The sequence below is a fragment of the Lissotriton vulgaris genome, chromosome 3_1, assembly GCF_964263255.1.
Source record: "Lissotriton vulgaris chromosome 3_1, aLisVul1.2, whole genome shotgun sequence".
Classification (NCBI taxonomy): Eukaryota; Metazoa; Chordata; class Amphibia; order Caudata; family Salamandridae; genus Lissotriton; species Lissotriton vulgaris.
The window spans coordinates 307776862-307800369 of record NC_141689.1 but is presented as its reverse complement, the minus strand read 5'-3'; the positions used below and the strand labels follow the sequence as shown (position 1 = coordinate 307800369).

Sequence of the window (23508 nt, the reverse complement as noted above, 5' to 3'; positions counted from 1 at the left end):
ATGAGTCGCTAGCTCAGAAGTGTTTTATGTGCCCCTCAAAGGTGTACAGACCATGTTTCTCGGCTGCCATGATGGTTTGGTGAGCTTGTTTGCGACAGAGATGGAAAGCAGTTTTAGGAAAGGGGCAATTACATATGTCTGCACAGCTCCATAGAAGTCAAGGACGGGAGAGATATTTATCTCCAGAAGTCGAGGCAGGAACCTAACCAGAAACATTTTCTATGTTATTTTTCTCAGTACCTTCACATATTCGAAGATCACTAAATTTTAGGTGTATTTGACATATTTGCTACTCTCAGTCTTGTATTTTGTTGAAAGAAGATCCCGTAGTGTTTAATCAAACTTCTGTTTGTTCCAGATCAGATTGAAAGTTAGCAATGTTTGGTCAAGTAGAGCTTATGTCAGTAGCAATTTCCCTTAGGGTATTCATAAAAGCAGACATGGTGGAGCCTACCAAGATCATTTCATTTAAAATGTTTTCCAGAGTTACTTTGGATGGCTTTGTGGACTCCAGTGGTTAGCTCTGTTTTCCCCAGATATGGTTTCTTTAAAAAGTAGCTGCCTACCTGCACGATTACTAGCCATCTTTTTGCCAGAGAGCGCAAGATATTAGGATATCAGTTGAGGAGGGCACTGAGAGAATGTTGATATGCAGAGAGGTATGTGGGGAGTTCTCACTGGTGAGGAAAGTTTTAGAGCTTGTTTTTGACCCACCTTTGATACTTGAGCAGTCATTAATGTACTTTGGTTTTGCGCTCTTATCATACACTAAAAAAGTGCATAAGTGCTGATATGAGTCTGCATAGTTTTACTGCTTCCGTAGACTGATGGCCTTGTGTTTTAAATTCCATTCTTGGCGAGGGGACAGTGTCACTTTTAGATTTTGCCATCTTCAATCATCAGTTTATTGAGCTTTCCAAGCCCCTACTGATTATACAACCCCAGGAGTTTCTCAGCCCAACCGAGTAGTTGTCTGTGCTTATGTGGCACTCCATGTTATCTGCATTCAGTTGACACCCTAGAGTGAAGATCGCATAAGGGTGGATTCATGAAGTTCCCAGATCTCATAGAGACAACTGATTTTAGGATGGGTGCTCCTGGGCACAGGGGCTGCTGTGCCTAAGAGGCACAGGAATGTAAACTACTGCCAGTGACCTTCGCTCGCATTTTCTTTTGAAGAATAGCATGCTAGCAAACTAACACCAAGCTTCTAATTCTGGATTTCATTGGGACACCCCCTACTCTCCGAACCTGATGGCACCATGGCTCCATGTGCGGCCTCCATTCTGGCGATAACCAGTGGGGTCTTCGATCCCTCACTGATTCTTCTTTTCACTCTGGTGTCTACTAGGTATAATGGAGGGGGTCATCGCTGCCTCTGTATCTCCATCACTCGTCTTCACTGTGCCATTGTCAATCTCTTTTGTAGGGCTCTTTTGCAACAGCTCCTTTGGGCTGCTACACGTGACATTGTTTTGCCCATGTTATCTGCACAGCTGTATGGACGGTTCCTCCCAACTCTTCTTTGTCTCTGGTGTTCCCCAATATGGCAGTGGGTATTGAGCTGGGTCTCCAGGAATCAGAAATATGCAGCGAGATTCAGAAGGAAACAGTTCTTCCTTGGGGGCCAAGCTCTGCCCGCTGACTGTGTGTGTGTGTGTGTGTGTGTGTGTGTGTGTGTCTGTGTGTATGGTTGTACAGCACTTTCAAGTCCATAAGGGTAAATTGTTTTAGGCATCATAACATTGTGACTCACGTAATATGGTGTACACTTTAGTCTTTCTTTTATTTCTATTTCTGCACTTTTGGTGCCTAAATCGAATCACCTATTTAGTATAAATTGTTGTCACTTTCCGGGGCGCGTTATTTGAACAAGCTCCTTTTAGGAGTGAAACGTGTCATGGACGACACCATGTCTTTTTATTTCATCTGTGTGAAACAAATACTTTACTTTCACTGGAAAACATTGTTGCTGCTTGTTTCTGCCTATTTTGAAGAAAAGTCAAGTTAAGAGGTCCTTACCTGGTCTATTTCACCGTGGATTGGTGAAACAGGAACATTGTTGCATATATATATACGTACATATATATATATATATACACACATACATATATATGTATGTGTGTATATGTGTATATATATTTGTTCAAACGTGATCAAGTTAAAAGTACCCAGCTGTTCCACCACCATGAAGCCATGCCAGTGAAAAAGGGAGAAGACCCGAAACGTTTGGGGTTTCTGGCGTATATCACACTGCGAGGCTGGGACTGAGTTCGCTGCCACCTACCGCAATAAAAGGTGAAAAATATGATTGTGAGTGGCGTCTTCATTGTGGGAGCAGAATCGATTGGATGTGTGTGTGTGTGGGTGTGTGTGTCTGTCCGTGGGTGTGTGTTTGTGTGTGAGAGTGTATATACATGCCACCATGGCTGAAAAAATTTTACATTCAACTGGGATTTAGTAATTATGCTCCTCTGTAAAACTTTCAATTAAGTGTGCCTCATTGGTGCCAAGTTGTGGTTATGTTAGAGTTATGCTTAGGTTTAATGTTACAACACATTGTATTATGTAACATTTGAACCACACAAGCAATAACACGTCAAGTATCTTCATGGTGGTGGATGGGCCGCTAAACATTTTAGAATGACTTCTAATAGTCACTATCTGGAAATGTGTGCTGATCACTCACAACTTCGGCTTTTCCCACACTGGTGTAACAAACCAGTTGGTGTTTTGGCCATCGAAAAGTTTCAAGATTATGTTTAACACCTCTCCAAAAGAGAAAAATGTATAAGGCACCTAATGGTGACCCCAAGAATGTGAACGATGGCTGCAGCATATACAATTTTATATCTCAATAAAATCCTTTGATTTTATGTATATTGTGTTTTTTAAAGCAATACATATTTTCGGTTCCTTAAACCACTAGCAATGAAGTCTTGAGCACTCAGTGGCCATGAGACCGCTGCTGTCTGAGGGCTGGCCAGAAAAATGCTGGATTGAAATCCCCAGAACGCAGCACATTTTTTTGGAAGGAAATGGATAATTTAGCAATAAAACTGTTTCCTATACGGATTCTGAAATAATATTACTTCAGTAGAGACATGTTAAAATCCCATTTACACCTTCGCTGAAGTGTTATACATCTCTCAATGTCCACAAATGGAAAAGATACAGACATTCGTTGGCGGGAACTGTTTTTCTGCAAATGTTTGCTCAGGTGAATAATGTCAGCGTGTCTGAAAGAGACATTATTAGGGTAAACGTTGTTCTCTAACTAGCTGTGCTTACAAAGAAAGTGTTCTACATTTTTAAAAAAATAGTTGTTAATCTGTCAAACAGTAGATGCATAAACATTTCCTGCTATTCTTGTGACATATTTGCTTGTGCTAAAACTACAAGATCAAACTCACAAAACCCCCTAAATATTAGTAAAATATATCATTATTTTGCCATAGTTTGAATGAATTCTACACTGTTGTTGCATCACAATCGGACATATTGTTTTGTGCTAATGTTTTGTTGTATTCTGCAATGTAAGAGTCCAGAGATCTAAATAAATAGAGCATATGTTACTGATTGCTTTCTTTGCATGCTGGCCATTTTAGTGCTGCATTCATAATTTGAAAAGCAATACTAAAGGTGCTGCATTATCCATTGTGCCCGAGGCACAACATGCGCATGCACTAGCTTTGCGCGCCACCAGGGCAAAATGGTAATACAGAGGAAACCATAGACACTTGTGGCCCTTTCTGCAATACTGATATCGCTGGGGCACATGTAGCGCTAGCGCTATCATGAGAGGTTGTTTCCTCATTTGCATGGGGGCGTGGTGCCATGTAAATCCGGGAATTGCTTTGCCTTAGTGCCACTGCCATATTATGCCCTGGGGGCAGCACATTCTTTGTAATATGACGCACTGTCCCTGTTTGCGCCTGGGCACCTTTTGAAAAGTTTGCCATGGTGCAGTCAGGGAAAAATCCGCCATATATATAAGCCATTCCCTGGTGCCATAATGCCAAAGAAAGAATAAAATATTGATTTGTGGAATGGTGTTTTAAAGCTGCCTTTCACATCTGGGATTACAACAATACATAAAAATATATATATTGTTGGTTAAATAAATGACCCACACATTGTACAAATCACTATAAGATTGTTTTTCTGTAATGTACCTAAATTAAAACTTTGAGTATTTTTGTTGCTTTTCAGGTAATTGGCGACTACTATGGCATACGTGGCCATTTTGAGATCCGTCCTAATGCAAAACTTCCTTGGGGACATGGGAGATTACGAATAGATGAAAACAGAATTTTGGATCAAACTAATATCACTCCTTGTAAATCATGTAAGTTTAATGATAAACTAGGATGCAATTTCCACACTTTCACTCTGAACTGTTCACATCATTGTGGCAGCAAGACTCTTCCAAACTTTTAGTTTCAAGTTCCAGCATGAATTTAAACGTGAATATGTAGCAGCTACAGATGAACATTTAGTACTTGCTTTGAAGTCATTAGTTTGAAATTAAGAGATTTCTTAAAACAAATAATAAGTATGATTAACAAACAAATCAATGGTCTTGCCATGCGTAGGCTTAGGATATTTGGGAAAATGTGTGTATAAATTTGTTTTTTTCTGTGAAGAATGTCTTTCCCTGCCAACTCTTTAAAAACAAACACACCTAAAGACACTAAGCGGTCGATTAGCATGTCGGTCAAAAAGGCTCAGAATCGGATTCAGATCTGCCAAATCAGATCCTGAACCCGTCTTTCTGACCATTTCGGAAAGCTTTCCGACTGACTGATTACGCTGTTTGGAAAGCGTTCAGACTTTTCCGAATGGCACTCGAAGGAACTGAGTCGTTCAGAGCCGGCTCATACAGGTCAATGGGCTGCGTTTAAGACTGTGCGATTACGATGTCAGATACGGACAGCCTTTCCGAATCAGTTGTTCCGACATGGATCGGCTGTCGGAATCTGACTTAGGGGGCCCGGACCAAGCCCCCTTCACCCGGAGCCTTATGAATGGGTCCCTTCGGGGTACCCAAAGGACCACTGTTTGCAACCAGGCACGGTGTGGCAGGTACTATGTGGTGCCCGCCACAGGATGCACGATTTTCTCCTCCCACTCTTTTCTTCAATGGGAGTCATCAATGGGACTCATCTAGCCAATCACGAAGCTGCTATCTCGCAGTGTCATGATTGGTGTGAGACCTGTAGATCTGTGTTCAGACAGGGGCTGGGGACCTGTGCATGTTCTCCAGCCAGGCTGTAATTCAGCCTGGGTGGAGGAAATACAAAGTGCACTTGATTGTCCGGCCCAAAACGGCCGGCCAAACAGTCATGCGCACTTTAGGTGCAGTAGTAGCCACTCCTTCTCCCTCTGGGTCACGGTGCCCAGCCCCAGCCTAACCTGGCAGCAACTTGAATACTAAAAATAAAATGATAATACCTTCTGTTATTATCATTTTATTTTTTCCATTGCATTGCTTTTAAACAATGGGGCAATGCTCCTGAGCCTTAGCGGAGGAGCCGCCGCTGTAGGAATGGATTATAGCTTCTTCAGATGCTTCTGGCTTCCTGGAAATGGAACCAGAAGCAGTTTTAGTATTTTGTTAAAAACTGTAACTGTTGACAGGATTCCACTTTCCAGCTGACATTTAAAATGTGGAATAGGGGACTACAACAGCAAACAAATAAGTGGGATCCTCAACTTCGCCTTGGCCAGCAACCCTCCAGTCATCCACTATTTTAAAACAAGACAGCACACAATTTTAAATTGGCCTGCACCTATGTACAATGTCCACCATCTCCGCCTCATTATAAATTGGTTTGACAACTGCCAGAAGCTCTGGTTGCAGCCAAGTGGTGCTAGTAAAGTATATTTGGCATGAGTGGAAGTGAAGCATAAAACCAGGTCTCATTAGACCCAAGAGAGTTTGCCATCTACAGAGGAGTATACTGAGTTCTAATCCCAGGTGTCTGTGTGCCTGAAAAAAAAGAAGATTTAAAACCTACATTTCTGATAGATACTTCTGTCTAACTGCAGATTCCTCAATTTAAGAATATCCCCACGGGCTAGAATGGATCCAGAAAAGTTTCTCAGCAGTGCTCACATATGTCAACAGGTGGCGCCAAGTGGCTTCTTGGTGACTCAGTTTTGCCCGGGAAGTGACAGAGAGAAGCTGTCTGTAATTGCCACATTTGTATGGGGGGGACATTGCCCTAGCAGACTGTTTAAGACTAATGTTTTTAAAGTCATTGGGTACGACTCCAATACTCAGCATCTGCTTCCTATAATTATGGCTCTTTTAGAGAGACCTCATCCCTTCATCTCTATGCCTTTCGATGCAGGCCCAAAACTCTGCTTTCAAATCTAGCGGTTTTCCAATGAAGTTGTACAAGAGCTGTTCACGACCCAGTTCAATGAGACAGTCCCATTCAAAGTCATGTTGCAGTCAAATACTTCAATAAGTCTAAGATGTTCCTTAAGCGCAAAAAGGCCAAGTTCAGCTTGACCCATCTTGCTACTCAAAATGCGAAGGGTGCAAGGCCTCAAACATAGGGTGATACTCACTAGTGTCTTTTGACTTTGTTTAGGTCCTACAGTTGGTCCCAGCATTCCCAGAATCCCAAAGGCCAGCAAATGGTGGCTTTCAATGAGGCCACGCTGCAGCTTTTTCAGATGTTTCTGGCTTCCTCTGGCGTGCTGCCAGGCCCTACAGTGCCCCCGAGTGGCTACAGTTGGGCTTCTGCCAGCATGGCGTCCCTTGGCACTGACTAGCCCTGTTTGACCCGTGCTCAAGGGCAATCTGAATCTGGTTCATCCTTCTACTCCAGCTCGATGGTCCATGCCAGTCACTTCTGTGTGAGCACTAATGGACACAGCCTGTCCAGGACCAAATATGCTAGTATCCAACCCCAAGCCATCCGTGGCTCGCTCCAGACCCATGTCTCACTATGAGATTACAAATCTGAAACCAGGCTCAAATCCTTAACCTCTGCCTCAATGTCAAAACTATCAGAAGCAGGAGGCCTCATTCAGTTACAGCTCTGACCTAGCTAAGGGTATGCAGAATGATCCCCATGATGATGAGGAGGAGGTGACAACCTTCTCCCTCTTCACTTTGAGCTAGATACATCCACCAAAAATCAGCTAAACTCAGTACTTGGGCCACCAATGAAACAAAGAGCCTCTTTTGGGTTGCTTTTCTGCTTGCATATCCGTTTTCTTGCTGTTTACCCCATTTAAACAGGATGCGAGCCTGCATGTGCGGCTAATTGTAAGCAGGACTACCTGTTTTTTTGCTTTTTTTAAATATACCCTTCGAGGCCTTAAATATCTCGTTTGCATCAGGCATTTACATGGGAAAGTTTTTTAATTGATTGCTTTCGGATTTTATCAGGGGTTTTAAGGGAGACAATTTTTAAAACTGATTACACTTGTACTTGTTTTTATCTAAAACAAACGGTTACTTTGCACATTGAAACTGTACTGAATTGAATCAATTTAATGCACCCTGAAAAGTGTATCACTTTGGATATGCTAATTATCACCGGATGATGGTGGTTGACTAGAGCCACATTCATAGTGCTCACGCCACCTCCCGCTCTAGTTGTTGAGAGTGGGCGGGGTTCTTTTCTGCTTGCATCTCCATTTTCCTGCTGTTTGCCCCATTTAAACAGGAATTGAGCGTTGGCGTGCCACTGAGGCGCCAATGACAAGCCAAAGGCAAGCCCATCTGTGCACGTCCGCACACCGACGGCGCCTAGCACCAAAACCCCTGACCTCTTTCAGTTCCACATGTCACCCCCCCAATGATATACTCCAGTAATTAACTCCTAGCATTTAAGACCTCAGATAAGAAACCCTGCTGCTGTATCTTCGAACCACACTGCATACAGGACACCATGAAGTTCCAAGAGTGTAGCCTCGCTCTCACATGCCATACAATTGGTTCCAAAAGCTCTAGGAGTCCAGTCAAAATTAACAAAGTGGTTAGAAAGAGTATAATTTCCTGTACCTTACTAAATGCCAGATCATTGGTGGAAAACAAGGAGGAATTTGCTGACTTTTTAGACCAGCACAAGTTAGATATTGCATTTATAACTGAACCCTGGGCTGATTCCATCTCGGGTCCTGATTTGGTTTCAGCAATCCACAGGGGATTCTCTGTCTTCAGAATTGACAGAGTTGTCAAAAGGGGTGGAGGACTTGTGGTAATCTTCTACACTCAGCTTACTGCATCCATCTCTGCTTTATCCACCAATCTTGAGGGCTAAGCGCTCTAGTTTCACGTGGATCTCACTAACAGCCATAACTTAAACAGCCTGCTACTCTATTGGCCCCTGGATTCCAGATCTGCCTTCACTCATGCCAACATCCCCATACTGGAATCTAGTATTAGCTCTGCAGATTTTACAATTCTGGGAGATGTTATGTTTATCTAGAGGCTCTCACAAACAGAGACCCCAAAACCTTAATTGTCATTATGGCTAGTTTGGGCTTACCTCAACCTGTTCCGATACACGGTGCAGGCCATATGCTGGATGGCCTTTTTACCAATAATCCTTTTCTTATATTGCCATTGTCACTGATTTGGTCATAGAGCTGTTATGTTTAAACTGGGGATACCAGTCAATCCATCTTTAATTAACACTACCAACCCTGCCTCTAAATTCCGAGCTTGGTGCAAAATTGAGATTTTTCAAACTTAATCTAGCTCTCTCCAGTTCTAAGCCGAATACTGCCAAGGATCTAGACGCAGCCATATCAGACTATTCTTCATGGCCAGGGTTAGCAAATAATCAGCTTGTTCCTGAAAAAATAGATACCAACAGGAGAAACAGCCCATCAGAGCATTGGTTATTTGACAAGCTCAGAGCCCAGAAACAAATCTGTGTCACAGGCAGGAGCGTAGGTGGAGAAAGAATTATGAGTCTTTAGAAAAAGATATCTGTAAACAAAAGATTACTGACTACAAATCCCTGATCTTGAAGGAAAAGACCGTGTACTTTATTTACAAGATTGAAAAATCTAAAAACTCATACAAAGAATTATTTGCTCCAGTTTAGAAACTTTCTAGTCTTCTTGACCAAATTAACACTAACTGTAACCAAGTGTCTTGTAACAGATTTCTACAACAATTGTGCTGCTAATAATCTTTCAGCCTTTGAGCCCCAAGATGAAAACCCTCTTCCCAATAATTCAGACACTATGAGCTCCTTCTCCCCGCTCCCTATTGAGCAGGTATTATGCTTTCCTCAGACCATTAGATCGAGTTCTCGCTGGACCCCTATCACCCACAAATTATACTGTTAGCCCCTGAAATAATATGCTCTTATCTTATTAACTTCTTTAATGTTTAGTTCTGGCTACTTTCCTAAAGAATGGAAGAGAGCCTCCATTCTTCCATTAATAAAAAAAAGTCTAATTTAAACCAAGTAGCTATCGACCTATTGCATGCCTCCCTTTTCTGGCTAAATTAATAGAAAAGGCAATCAATTTGGAATTGGCTTCCTTTATTAACACAAATAATCTACTTGATCCAACACAATTTGGTTTTAGGAGTAAGCACACCACAGAGTCAGCTTTAATTATTGCCTCCAAAGATCTCAGAGCTATCCTCAATACAAGAGGTAGAGCTGCTCTCATTCTACTGGATCTCTCTGCAGCATTCAATACAGACAATCATGACCTTTTGATTGACCGTCTCTGCAATGTTGGAGTAAAGGGGAGCAGCTCTCGCTCTCCTTAAATCATTTCTCTTTGACTGGAGACAATTTGTTGCCATGAATGGATTTGTCTCCAACTCCTTTTCCCTACCTTGTGGGGTGCCTCTGTGGTCATACCTGAGTTCCACCATTTTTAATCTATGTTACAACTCTGGCCAGGCTCATTAAATCCATTGGTTTCTATGTAATGTCGTAAGCTGATGACTCTCAAATTGTTGTCTCAGTGTCCAGTAATCCAGAGGAAACAGCCACTAACTTTCATAGATGCAAGATGCATTCAGGGAATTGGATGAAAAAGAACTGCCTGAGGTTAAATTTAGAAAAAAACAGAAGTCCTTCTTTTTAGCAATGTTATCTCTTGCTGGGCCCCCTGTTGGTTGCCTCGAATTGGGCACATTACTGATCCTGGTTAGGAAATTTAATAATCTGGGGATTCTCTTTGACAAAAAATGATCTTTTAATGGCCAAATCAATGCTGTGAACTCATTATCTTTTTACACTTTGAAGATCAGTAGGAAAATGCCTTTCTTCCCAGTGGATGTTCAAAAAACAGTAGTCAGTGCTCTTGTCTTATCCAAATTGAATTATTGTAACGCCCTCTTTCTGAACATGCAGAAAAGACTCTTTAACAAACTTCAGATTCTGCTGAATGCAGCAACCTGCTTGTTGCTAGAGATCCCTAGGTACCAGTCAGCCTCACAGGCTTTAGTAAAGCTTCACTGGTTTCCTATAAAGAAGTGCATCAAGTTCAAAGCCCTCTGTTTTGCTTTCAAAGCTTTGCAAATGTTCAGCCCAGACAACTTGAAATGTAAATTTACCTGGTACCGCCCCCCCCCATCAAGGAATGCTGTGTACGTCCACAGCCAAAAACATAATCATTCCTAAGTTCAAACGGTTGTCTTGGGTTGGAAAAAGCTTCTTAACCTGCACTGCCAAACTGTGGATGTCTCTTCCCATACATCTTAAAGAAATTTCAAATCTTCTTTCTTTCAGAAAAGCCTATAAAATGTGACTATTTTGCCAATAATCTCTGACCCTTCTGTCTATACCTTCATACAATAGCAGCTCCAAGACATCCCGGACCAATGGAGCACTTTATAAAAAATGTATAACATTTTGCACAAGGTATGCAAAAGGCAGCAGAAGTGCTTTATTAACAGTTGCTTACTGTTGAAAAAAGGCAACTTGTTAACTGAGTTACTTCAACCAGGTCCAGTTACTTTTGAGGCCAATAATGTCATTAAAGAAGGCTATTATGGCTACTTCGTCCAAGTCCTTCTCAGGCTCTTCGGTCAGTCAACTTAACTTGTTGCCAGATGAAAAAGGGCGGCTCCTGATGTCATTGATTTTATGACAATGCACCCTACGGCTGAAAGCCTGGCATTACGGGCATCGACAAGTAAAGCTGCTCCTTATGCCTTTCAGAGAGTCAAAATGTTTTTATGCATATTCGGCCAATTTGACCGTAAGATGCTTGAGCATTATGAGCAGGTACACCCATGCTTTATGAGACATGGACTGTGAAATCCTTCTGGCTGTCCTGGAAAACCTCAGGGGCTCATTGGCTCCTGATGGTCCTCAGGTCCTCATTGGCTCAAATGATACTTGATGGTCACAATGCTTGGTATGTCGTGTGCTGATGTGAACAACAAGGAATAGTGTTGAAAAAGCTACCAAGGATGCCTAGATGTTATTTCAGGAGTACCAAGGAATTACAAATGGAAAGACCGGTTGACGACCCTAGAATATTTGGAAAAAATACCTATTTGTCACTTGGATGATATACGGACAGTCAAGTAAAGGCACAATTCTTGGGATTCTTGTCTCCTATCAAAGACTTCCACCAACATTAGACGATGTTTAAGGGGTAGTGCCCGCCTACCCAACCTGTGCCACAGAAGCGGCCCAGTTCTTTAGAGGCAGAGGTTGTGGCTGTGGCAGAGGTAATTCACACAAGTAGGGACTGCTCTTCTCTGCTTCTTCCTCTCCTACAGCAGCAGCTGCCAACCCACTTTAACTTGACCTTCTGCTGTCCAAGAGTACCAGTTTCAAAGAGAGGATAAGGGTGATTTCTGTACTACTTCCTCATACTGAAAAAGTATGTATACCTCAGGCCTATACTGGATCTCCTTCTACTCAATGCCTTGCTGCAGAATGACAGATTGAAAATGCTCACCCTGTCCCAAATTCTTTTTGCTGCGTACCCAGCATACTAGATAGTGCCCCTGGCTTTGGAGGATGTGTATTTTCATATACCCAGCCTGCAGTCCCACAGGTGTTATCTATGGCTCATGGTGGAATCGGACCACTTAAAATTTGTGATGCTCCCCTTCCACCTAAACTTGGCCTCTTGGGTGTTCACGAAAGTGATGGTGGTGATCACTATACACTTTCCGAGATTAATGATACTTGTTTTCCTGTAACAACTGGCTGCTCAAGGCTTGCTTGTTGCAGTCAGTCATACACCACATCCGTATAACAGACAAACTCTTGACATCTTTGGGGTTTCCTATCAATGAGCTCAGATCTCACCTGTGTCCCATGCAGAGTATTACCTTCATTGCGACTGTCCAGGATACAGTGGCATCAAGGTCTTTCCACTGCTGCAGCGAGTCTCGGACATTCAAGATATGATTCTCATCAATCCTGGTTCTCATTAGAACTTGTAGATTTGTGCATCCTCCTTCTCCCGAACACCAGTCGGCATATGTGGGCACTTTAGTGGAATCTTGGGCTTCAGTGTGTCCAGCATCAGGGTGGTCTCTTCAGCTCCATTCAGAGCACACACGAAATGGCTTAAGATCTTCTGTGGTGGAAGAGAACTGCCAACCTGACCTGCAGCAGGCCAATCTCCCTTACCTACCCAGACTTTATGGTTGTGAAAGATGAGTCACTGCTGGGGTTGGGAGGACTGGTCACCTGGTAGAGGTGTAGATAAGAGGCTAACAGACTCGGGTCGACAGCCACCTCCATATGAGTCTTTTAGACTTTTCGGCTATCCTTGTGACTCTAAAAATCTTCCTATCATCTATCAAGGGTAGGCAAGTGCAGGTTCTCATGGACAACATGACTGCTGTTTAGTACTGCAACATACATAGTGAAGTGATGTCCTGGGTCTGGTGCCATGAAGCCCCATGCCTAGTGTACAGGCTGGACCAAACGTCTATCTTTCTGGTAGTCAACCAACTGGAAAGGTCTCTGAATGTCAGAAGACAAGCTGAGCTTTGAACATTGAGATGTTATCAATGATGCCATTTGAGATCTTATCAATCATGTCATAAATGATGTCATAGAAAATTTCATGAGTGATGTAATATGTGAGGTCATGAGCAGAGCACGGCAGGGGTTCAAGTTATAGTTAGCTCTGCTAAGCATAACTGGTGAATTTCTGTGCTTTTTTTAAAGTTCTAAACGTTAATGTTGTCACTGACAAATTCACCGAACTATAACGTTACTTTAACCTTTGTTTTTTTTCTGTGAATGTCTAAGGCTTTTTTGTTTTAAACAAAAAAGATCTTTTTATCACACCTAACTATAACGTTACTTCAACCTTTTGTTTTCCAGCATATATAGATATACAAAAAGTTGAAGACTTTATTATTTGCCAAAACCTCCGAGCTCTAACTCGGCACTCTGGCCTGTCTCTCCGCCTCTCACCCAGCGCTTGGACGCCCCTGGGCAGCAACCGCGCTCAATAAATCTATTTCTATTTCTATTTCTATATATATATATATATAACAGAGTCCAGTAATGAAAGAGGCCGTCTTTCTGGCCGGTCCGCAAACAGGGCACCGGCAGCCCTGCTCCAATGCCACCACCAACAATTTCCGTATCCAAAAATCTCACGGACACCTTGAATTTATTGCAGATAATTTATTCCACAGCAATGCATTTCGACTTTCGTCTTGATCAAGACGAAAGTCGAAACGCGTTGCTGTGCAGTTGTGGAATAAATTATCTGCAATCCATTCAAGGTGTCTGTGAGATTTCTGGATACGGAAATTGTTGGTGGTGGCATATATATATATATATATATATATATATATATATATATATATATATATATATATATATATATATATATATATATATATATATATAAATATATATGAAACATTTATTGCTTAGAAGTATTTTTATAACATAATACAAAGATGCATGAATATATATATTTTGAGCTTAATGAGACTGGACTATTATTTATGCTGCATGTGCCAAAAAAAACATCAAAAAGATTTTCCTTCACATTTACTTTGACATTTCACTCTAGTTCTTCATACCTATTGTTGAAATAGATTTGTGTCGAATCATTAGTTAAGAGACTAATACGCTATTCTGACTGTTAAAATAATATCTATGTTTTTACATTTATTTTCAAGCAGGTGGTCTTGGAGAATCCGCAGTAACAGGAATAGTAGTAGGCGCCTTGTTAGGGGCCGGACTACTAATGGCATTCTACTTTTTCAGGTGAGAGACGTATATTGTCACATTTTCTCATTGCCCTTTCACAATCTTTATTAGTCCGTTGTATTACATGCATGTATTGTTCATTTTTATTGCAACAATGCACTGGAATCATTTTACATATTACATATTGGTTTGGTGGTTATCACATACCTGATAAAATAGTTATAATACGGATTGCAATATCTATATTGTAGACTGGCTTGCAGACTGTTGTTTCGTGCATTTTGGGTTCATTTGTGATTGCTGATGTATCAGATTAATTTGGGAAGTTGATCAAGCAGGTCTCACTCACGTTGTTTTTATGAATTTCATGGATTTTTTAATATATTTAAACACAGACAACAAACTAATCAAATGTGCAGGTATTCAAAGGAGGTCAACGGTGGTATATATATGAAGCATAGAGAAGTTTCCTATAAAAGCAAGAGATCGCAAATATATTTAGTCTTCAATAAATGGAGGGACGCGAAGGAAGAAGTAAAGGTTGGGATTCACAAAGCTTTTTTCCATGAAGAGGAGAGACCTACTTCTGGGTATTTAGGAGCAAGAAAATAATAATCCAAGACTAAGCCAGCCATACCAAATCACAGAAGAATCTTTGTGAATCGGTAAAGTTGTAAGAGGAAGTGATCAACCAGCAGAGTTGCAGATAACTTATGCTATTAGGAGAGGTAAGGTGGGAAGGTTGTGGCCTTATGGCCAGAGCTGCCGACTTTGGAGCTGGGGAACCAGGGGGCATATTACCAACGAGTAGCGATATTTATCGCTAACAAGGCTTTGCAACGATTTTTTTATCGCTAAGCATCGCTGGAAATTATCGCTGAGATAACTTGCTATTAGCAACGTTTATCTCAGAAGTGATAAAAATCCTCACGCTAACTGCCAAATGAGAGATTATCGCTGGAAAACCAACGATAATCTCTCGAAGTTTGGCGTTAGCTTGATGATAGGGGCTCACAAACTTAGCCATGATATCCACCATCCATAGGATATCATGGCTAAGTCAGGAAAATACCAGGTGTAAAAAAAGTAGCGCCAACCGCGGTTAGCGCTGCTTTTTTTTATCACTAACAGGGTTTGCGATATCCTTGATAATAGAAGAAATGTTGCTTAACAACATTTCTCCTATTATTTTTCTCTGGAACGCCCCCTTTGCATCTAATTAGAGATGCAAGGGGAAGCGTAGAGAAAAAGGGTGCTAGCCTGCAAATTTGCATGTTAGCACCCTGTTGCTGGTAGGGAGATAATTTTATCTCCGCTTTCTTGGCTTTTAAAGCCAAAAAAGCAGAGATAAATCCTTCGATAAAATGCCCCCTGGTTCCAGCCTCTGCGTCGGCACAGCTTCCTGTGATTCTTGGCAAATCACTTAATCTCCCTGTGCCTACCAAAAAATGAATGTGTCCTTAGTAACGTAACTGGTGCTCATGTAAAGCGCTCCAATACCTTTGGTTCGAGTTCGTGCTATATAAATCTGCTAAAAAAAATGGCTGAAAATGTAATACGCGAATCAGAACAGTTAACCACTCAAAAGCCTCTAGAGTGAACTAGTGGCAGTCTTATTGGAATAAGGCTTCAGACGTAACTGCGACTAAGTGAAATGTGTGGTTGCAAACGATAGTTCACCATACTTTCCAACTTTACAGTACTCAGAATGTGAACAACCGATATATGCGAACACAGTAATCAAGATACTGTGCCTCATTGAGCCGTGAATAAAGTCACTGTATTTTGAAAGGGAATTATAACCCATAAAACATGGGCCAGATTTAATGTGTCCTCATGTAACAGTATCTATTTAATAGACCATGAATCCTCATCATTTGTTTCTATTTGATTTGTTCCAAACAATTAAGTTGACACTATGAAACAGTACTACATCAAAGAGTCACTTAGGGGCAAGATTGTTATCTATGGGATTTGGAAATCAATGTAAATAACAACATTATTAGTCACAAAACATTTGCATCTATCAGCTTAGGTTCATGATGAGGCATCACCTTTTGTCATGTGTTTGGCATCGCTGAATGTGAAGGAAATCATGCCCGCATCCCACAGCAGTAGTTGTATTTTATCTGCCACCTCACATCCACAGTTCGAAGAGGTGTGAAGGTGTGTCATACAATTAAGGATAACATCTTGATTTAATTTAAAGAATAGAAAATATGTGAATTGTAGGAGCAGTGGAGGTATGTGACATGATGCACAATGCAGGGTGTCAAGCTGGTAAATTGCAGAGACTACAATGAAAGATGAAAGCATTCATTATGGTGTACTTATGGTAGGCCCAGTCAATTTACCTTCTTGGTCCATTCTGTCCCTTTATCCATGATGTATAATATCACGTGAGAAAACATTAAACAGTTAGGGACAGTGTGCTAAGTGAATATTTCACTTAGGAAAACTAAAAGGTGATTGGCGGAATGCTTGAATTAATATCAGCCACTGGCAAATCACTTGGGACCTCATCCCTCATAGTTTTTTGCCCGCCATGCCTCCATTGATGGGAACCAGTCACATGCAAATCAGCCTTAGGCCTCCTCTAGTATGAACGTTCCAACCTAGGCCTCCTCTGAACGAGAATACACACAACCCCAGAGTGGTTTCATCCTAGTTAGGTCTGGTGAATGAGGCATGCCTCGAGGCTTGAGGCACAGTGAGCACGACTCCAGTGGGCATACCCATTGCACTTAGAGCATCGCACTCAGGAAATATGGATGAAAGGGCTTTACCCAGATCTCTCTATTGTTTTGGATTACTATTAATATTTTATTTTCAACATATTGGTTATATTAGAATCAGAGACAGCTAAATGTCTCTGTAACCAGACATAGAAAGAAGTCAAAATGATGTCATAAGAGGATGTGGGAGCTCTAATTTGCACCTGTAAACATCCGGTTCATTCTATGTTTTTTCTGCCCAACTATTACCACTTCTGTTAACAAAATAACTTATTTTCTGCCTTATTATGACATTTGTAAAGATTTGCCAGATTTTTCATTTTGCCGTAGCCAACGCTTTGAGCCTAATAAAAGGAATAATTATTTTTAGTCTGACGTATATCAAAGTTTGCATTGCACTACTACTTTTGGTATGGATAACATAGAGGGAACGGCTTAATCTTTAAATGATACATCTTTTTTTATCATGAGGTGTAATAAGTTGATCTGAGCAAGTTTTAATTTCATTGATTTGTTAGGATACAAAAGCAAGGCATCGCAAGATTACACACCAGATGTTCCCAAAAAATATAACACTACTTACTTTGAAGCATTGCTTAAATTTTAATAGTGAAATGAATAATTCCTCATGTTATTTTGCAACCACTGAGAGTGGGGCTTTTGTTGCTCACAACCATAGCTCCAGTTAACGTTTTGTTAAAGATGCTGTACAATTCTATTAATAAAAGTGTGAAAGCTTGTGTAGTAGAAAGGGAGGAATAAAGATCAGTTGTGCTTTCAACAAATGTAATGTTGTGTTTTAATTAGAAAATATGGGCCAATTTCATAGGAAAAAAAGTCATTTGTACTGAATTTCGGTCTTTATTTCAATTCACTGACCATGCCAGGATTTCACATGGGAACCTGCGACTCCCAGGGTGTATCACGTGCATAAATATAACGTATGTACGTTGGCGGGTGTGTGAATATATAGCGCATAAATGCCATTTCCACAGTACACTTTTTGGTTTCTACATAGAAAGGCCATGTTTCATCTTGGAGAAACCTTGGGGAGGCATCGTTCCTGTGTCACTCTGGATAGCCTGTGAACTCTGTTTATTAATTTGCATTACATGATCAACACCTAAGCCACGGAGGGCCTCACGGCTACCGCCCTGGCTGAACACAACATTCTTACGTTCCGGCTGTATTCAGTGTGGGGGTGAGCCTGTTACAGGTTTGTGAATACCCACAGACTCGCAGGTGTGTTCTCGTTCACCAACGTGTGGTGGCATCCATCTCCCGGAATGCTCACTATTCACTTCTAGAATAATATTACACTGAACTTGTCTAATCCTACATATTAGCAGATTAATGCTTGAACCTACAGTCCAGATTTGTGAATGCAAGTCATGAGTGTGTGTTCATCCTCACTACAACTTAGTGCATAAATGCCTCCATGATAGAGGTCTAAGGCGCTAGTTGAAAGAATTGCAAATAGTGTCAGCTCAGAGATGTACATGCATCTGTGGCTATCAAGTAAGACCATGCAATATGCCGACGACCTAGTCCTTTTGGACCATACAAGAGCAGGCCTCCAAAAAGCCCCCACAGCCCTAGCTGAATACAACATCAAAGATATGCTAACAGCTAACAAGAGTAAATCCAAAATCGTGATCTTTGGTAGCTATTCAAAGAAAAAGGTCATCAAGTGGCGCTTGGACACTTAAAGCCATATCGTTTAAGGAAAACGGGCTGCTTTACAAAAAAAAAAAAAATGCTTTATTTAAAAGCAATCACGGACATGGTGGTCTGCTGACCCCAGCAGGCCACCTTCCCAGTGATTTTTGCGATTCCTAGGGGGTCGCAAATTACGACCTACCTCATTAATATTCATGAGGTAGGTAATTTGCAATCCCCTAGGAATCTCAGAAATTGTTAAACACACTTTCATGCATTCCATTTTGTGATTTTCTAATTGCAAATCGCAAGAATTCGCAATTGGGAAATCGCAAAATGGATTGTTGATGCACCTGGCCCTTTGACTCTGGACTGCATGCAAAGCTACTGCTACCTAGGCGCCTGGCTAAGCGAGACTGGCCGCCCTTCAATCCATTTACACAAACTACAGCTGAAAGGAAAGATGGTCATGCGCTCCCTCTGTAAGCTGCATGCCAAGCTAGACAGCTAAACGACTATGGCGATCTGAAGGGTAATGCGGGCCAAACTGCTACCATCACTTAACTATGCGCAACAGGCATTTCCGGGAATGCTTGTGGAAGATCTGGAGAAAATCCAATGCGCAGCATACAAGAAAATATATTACCTGCCCGCATTCACAAGAAACACCTTGATCAGTCTTGAGTTCGACGGTACCCAACAACATTTAGAAGAATTGGCTACCTTAGCAAATACCATCACCTGGCAACCATGGCCCCAGCTAACTCTATGAAGGGTGTCATAAAAACATTTTTTTCAAAACCAAACAACCCTTGGTCTGTGAAACTTGCTGCATCAAAGGAGCAACTGCAGGTAGCAACTGAGAACTGGGACCCGAGTACAATGGACTATGTCACCATCAAAATAACTATAAAAAAGCAGCCGTGTCTTTGCTCCCGCAAACTGAACATAGAAGCACTTGCTGCCAGTGACTTTTATTAAACTCTGTGCCTTCCACAAATTCTACAAACAGCCAAGCATCTTCTCACGCAGGCAGTGGGGAGCAGGCATTATATCAGATTTTAGCTGGAAGATTACACCCGCTTCCCATAAATGAACCATATCCACCCTGGAAAGCTCTTATGCCGACTATGCAACTATAGAAGGGAGTCTCTGGCACATATACTCCTATGCAAGCCAGTCGAATCTACCTCAGGGCCATATTTCTTTCCCTGAACACACATACTGCAAAGGATGCTATCTGCCAGCTTTATACCTTGGATACAGTCATATATGTCGCAACAGATGTCACCATCACGCGGTGGTCAGTAACTGGGGTCAGTTTGAACGTGTTTTCTTCGAAAACATATTTACAAAAACTGGGAGTCTGGTTATAGGTAATACTGATTCATAATGTCGTGAGTTCCTGCATGTGTGTCCTGGCCTATGTGCTCAACACCAGCTCGCAACGCTGTAAACAAGGTGCTGCTCAAACACTCACGTAATCCTTTAATAAATCTTTTTAACAACTCATTTACACGGGGCTTCAATCCCCAACTGCAATGACTCACAATTTCTCTTTGTGGAACTATGCAGATCCTGCGAGATGATGATACAGCGCCGCGGCGCCTCGTGTCGGCGCTCAAGCAACTGACTGCGTGCTTTGCCAGGACACAGCTTTGGTGCACTGGCTTCCCCTAACTCAGGGGTGGGAGCCGTCAGGTCTTTTAAAATATAGACATGTGTGCATTCCCTGCAAACCTCGCTACAGAAAGGGGAAATGAGGTAAATCACGTTTCTGCGCATGTTTCACGAGGGTGGAATATGACACATGAAAGACACGGAGGGAATGGAAACAACCCACTGCATGCAGTCTAGAGAATAGGAGAGTCCAAAGCAGAGAGAGTGATGACAGCATTTTGGACAAGAGTGAAGGAAGGTGAGGTGGAAGAGGGACTGCGCCGCAGACACACCCGGGAGGGGCGCGGAGTTGTAGTGAGAGAAAGTGCAAACCGTGCTCTGTTGAAGAGAAGAATCAACATGCGAATATTAGTCAGTTCCGTACAAATATTAATACCAGAGACTCTCAAAGTTTTGTTTGCAAAATTATAGCTTTAAGTGATGTTGATTATTTTTGAAATTCACAAAGATTGTGATGTTTACTATGGAAAAATGTCATCACTTTGGGAGCAGTATGCTCACAGGATTGTGAGATAAACTTCGCCCTAATCAAACTCAGCCAAGACGGAACACTTATGTAGAATGTTTCTGTTCAAGTTCACGTTTTGTGGAATTGTTCTACACACAATAAAAGAAAAACTTTTACCTTTTGCGCCACAAATTGTCGAAAATTCACACTTTTTCAGCAAATATGTTTAAGAAGCTCAAACCTTGCAACGTTTTCAAGTAGTGAAGATTTCAGGAGAACTTTGTGGAGATTGTTAAAAATGATCACTTGGCTCTCCCTAAAACGGGATGAAACTGTGCACCGATAGACTGTGACTGACATTTTATATTTGAGCCGGAATTGAAGGAATTTGACAAATTGTTTTCCTGTCTATCATCTGTCACTAGCTTGCAATTGAGGGGGGCTCGGAAATAACAAATTACAGCTTGGTCTGTCCAGCTCTTTTTGAAATAATGGGGCCAATTCACAAAGGCATTTATGAGGACATGAAATAATATCCAGGTCCGCCTTTAGGACAGTGCGACTGGTGCGGCTGCACTGGGCACTGACTTGGAGGGGGGGCGCTGACCTCAGGGGGAAGGCGCTGTGTTTAGCAATAACTTAAGATTTAAAAGCACCTGCTGCAGAGTTCCTTGTGTGTCCCTCTTTCAGGCAGCAATAAAAATGTCAAGATAACTCTTGTGATTACATTTTTCTGCAGAGCAAGAGATCAGAGTTTTGTCTAGGGGCAGTTTTGACTTGCCATAAAGTAGCACAGCAGCGCTTTAAAACAAATGAAATAAATGTGAGCGAGGGACTATGGAGAGATGAGGGGCACTTTCGTGGGTGGTCGTGAGGGAACCAGAGGAGGAGGTCATGGGGGGGCAAGTTAGACCATTGCACCCCGTGCCACCTGATAATACTAGAGGATGCTACTCTCTGACATACTCAATTCCCAATCTGTAAAAGTGCAGAGAGTGTGCAGTTCTTTCTTGCTGTACAAATTGTATAATAATATTGACTGAGTATTCCCTTTTCAAATGTTATGGGCCATTCCATTAAGCCATTTAAGATAGTGGGAAGTAGTGCAATAGGAGTACTACTTCACCTACTCCTTAATACATTTGTGAGTTGGACCAAATGTTTTGAAAACAATTAAAGAAGCTTAGAAATATGTAAATTCTAACTATGCAAATGGCATTAAAGAGAAGCTGTCTAAGATCAGCACAAATGTATGTTGTTGGTATGGAGCCAGACAATTTTACACGTGGTTATGAAATATCCAACTGAAATATGCACCATAAAATTAAGATTAATGGGCCAGATTCAAAAAGATTTTGATGTGACTTACTCCTAAATTGCAGGACTAAGACAGGGGTACACCTGGTGTACTCCTGAACTTCAGGTGGACACAAGGTGTACTGAAAGAGGAAGTCACTCCTACACCATTCTTTGTGAACTGGATTCCATAGGGCTAGAGCGGTTCAAGGGCTGCGGAGTTAACAGCCAGCAGAAGGGTCCTTGACAGGTGCAGTGTAGTTCAAGCACACACTATTATGAACACCTTATCCCCACTATGCCAACGCACACAAGGTAACACAAAAGCAAAGTTACTGATTCACAGGCAGTCAGGAGGCATTTCAGACAGGGTTGGTTAGAACTTTCGAGGCTGTGGTAGAGCTGTCTTTTTGTATTACCTGTTCATAGCTATTTCCAAACACGAACTCTGTGTTTTATCTTCAGAATCTTTTGCTGAATTGTTGTTCAAACCTACAGTCCTATACCACAGATTTTTTTCATGAAACACCACGTGTAATATATTGTACACATATCAAGAGATGAACAAGCAAAATGATTCAGAGGCTGATTTCATACAGTGCACCCGAAATTTTGTAATGTTGGATCAATGACGAGGCAATTTTATACCTGCATTTGAAATCACAAGCTAGTGCAAAATTCTATTTTCAGTTAGTGAAAATGTTGTTCCTATTTGGTTCAGCTGGAAAAAATATCATTTTGCAAAGATCAGGTCAGTGCACATGTAGTTTTAAAATGACCTGTTTACTAGTGAAGAATTGTTAAGTAGCCATAACAAAGTTTACAACTGCAAAATACATATGTTACCTACGTAGAAACCCCATGTATGATTTGGAAAAATCTTACCGACTTGTAAAAGAGGGTTTATGACCCATTGTGAATCATATATAGCACAGGCCGTGAGAGGGGCATCCTCCTCCTTTTTTGGAATCGCAAGAAAATGTCCCAGAGCTTTGACACTGTAATTGTTGGCGCAAGCTATTGATTATATAATGGCACCTCCAAGTGGAAACCATTGATCGAGCACTTCAAACGGTGTAATATCTGGTTCACACGTGGGACAGCATCCCCTTTGGAAATTGTGTCTGGCAGCCTCAGGGGTGGAGGGCAGTGTCCTTAACCTATGTCAACGTTGTTTAAAACTTAAGTCCATTTCCTATGACTTTATTAATGTCTCTTTACATACTTAGAGATACTCTCTGAGTGCACTAAAGAGCATCAAAAACAAGGGCTGAGATCACATTTTGGAATCACCATCATATTACCTCCTTGTGCTTTTATTCATTTTCATGTTTGCTCACCCCATGAAGGAAAGTGGATATATTTCTGCATACTGCTGATATTGTATTTCTGATAACAACACCTTTGATCCAGAATAATATATTCCCTTTAACTTTAACATCTATATTTTTACACCTATCAAGTCAAGTCCCTGATTTCTGTTATTATTTCCAATCCACTGATGTATGCCCTAGCTCAGTGGTTCTTACCCTTTTGACTTCTG

The 23508-nt window shown here is 41.5% G+C and overlaps 1 protein-coding gene across 2 annotated transcripts in view; it reads left to right on the top strand.

Moving 5' to 3' along the window:
* Positions 1-23508, top strand: part of NPR3 (natriuretic peptide receptor 3) — a 222597-nt gene that overhangs the window by 190691 nt on the left and 8398 nt on the right. The window contains exons 6-7 of one of the 2 annotated variants that reach the window (XM_086960503.1): positions 4213-4348; positions 14117-14204. In XM_086960503.1, the coding sequence (XP_086816629.1) occupies positions 4213-4348; positions 14117-14204 (224 nt within the window). The remainder of the gene's footprint in view (positions 1-4212; positions 4349-14116; positions 14205-23508) is intronic. The other variant, XM_086960504.1, reaches the window with a different exon arrangement.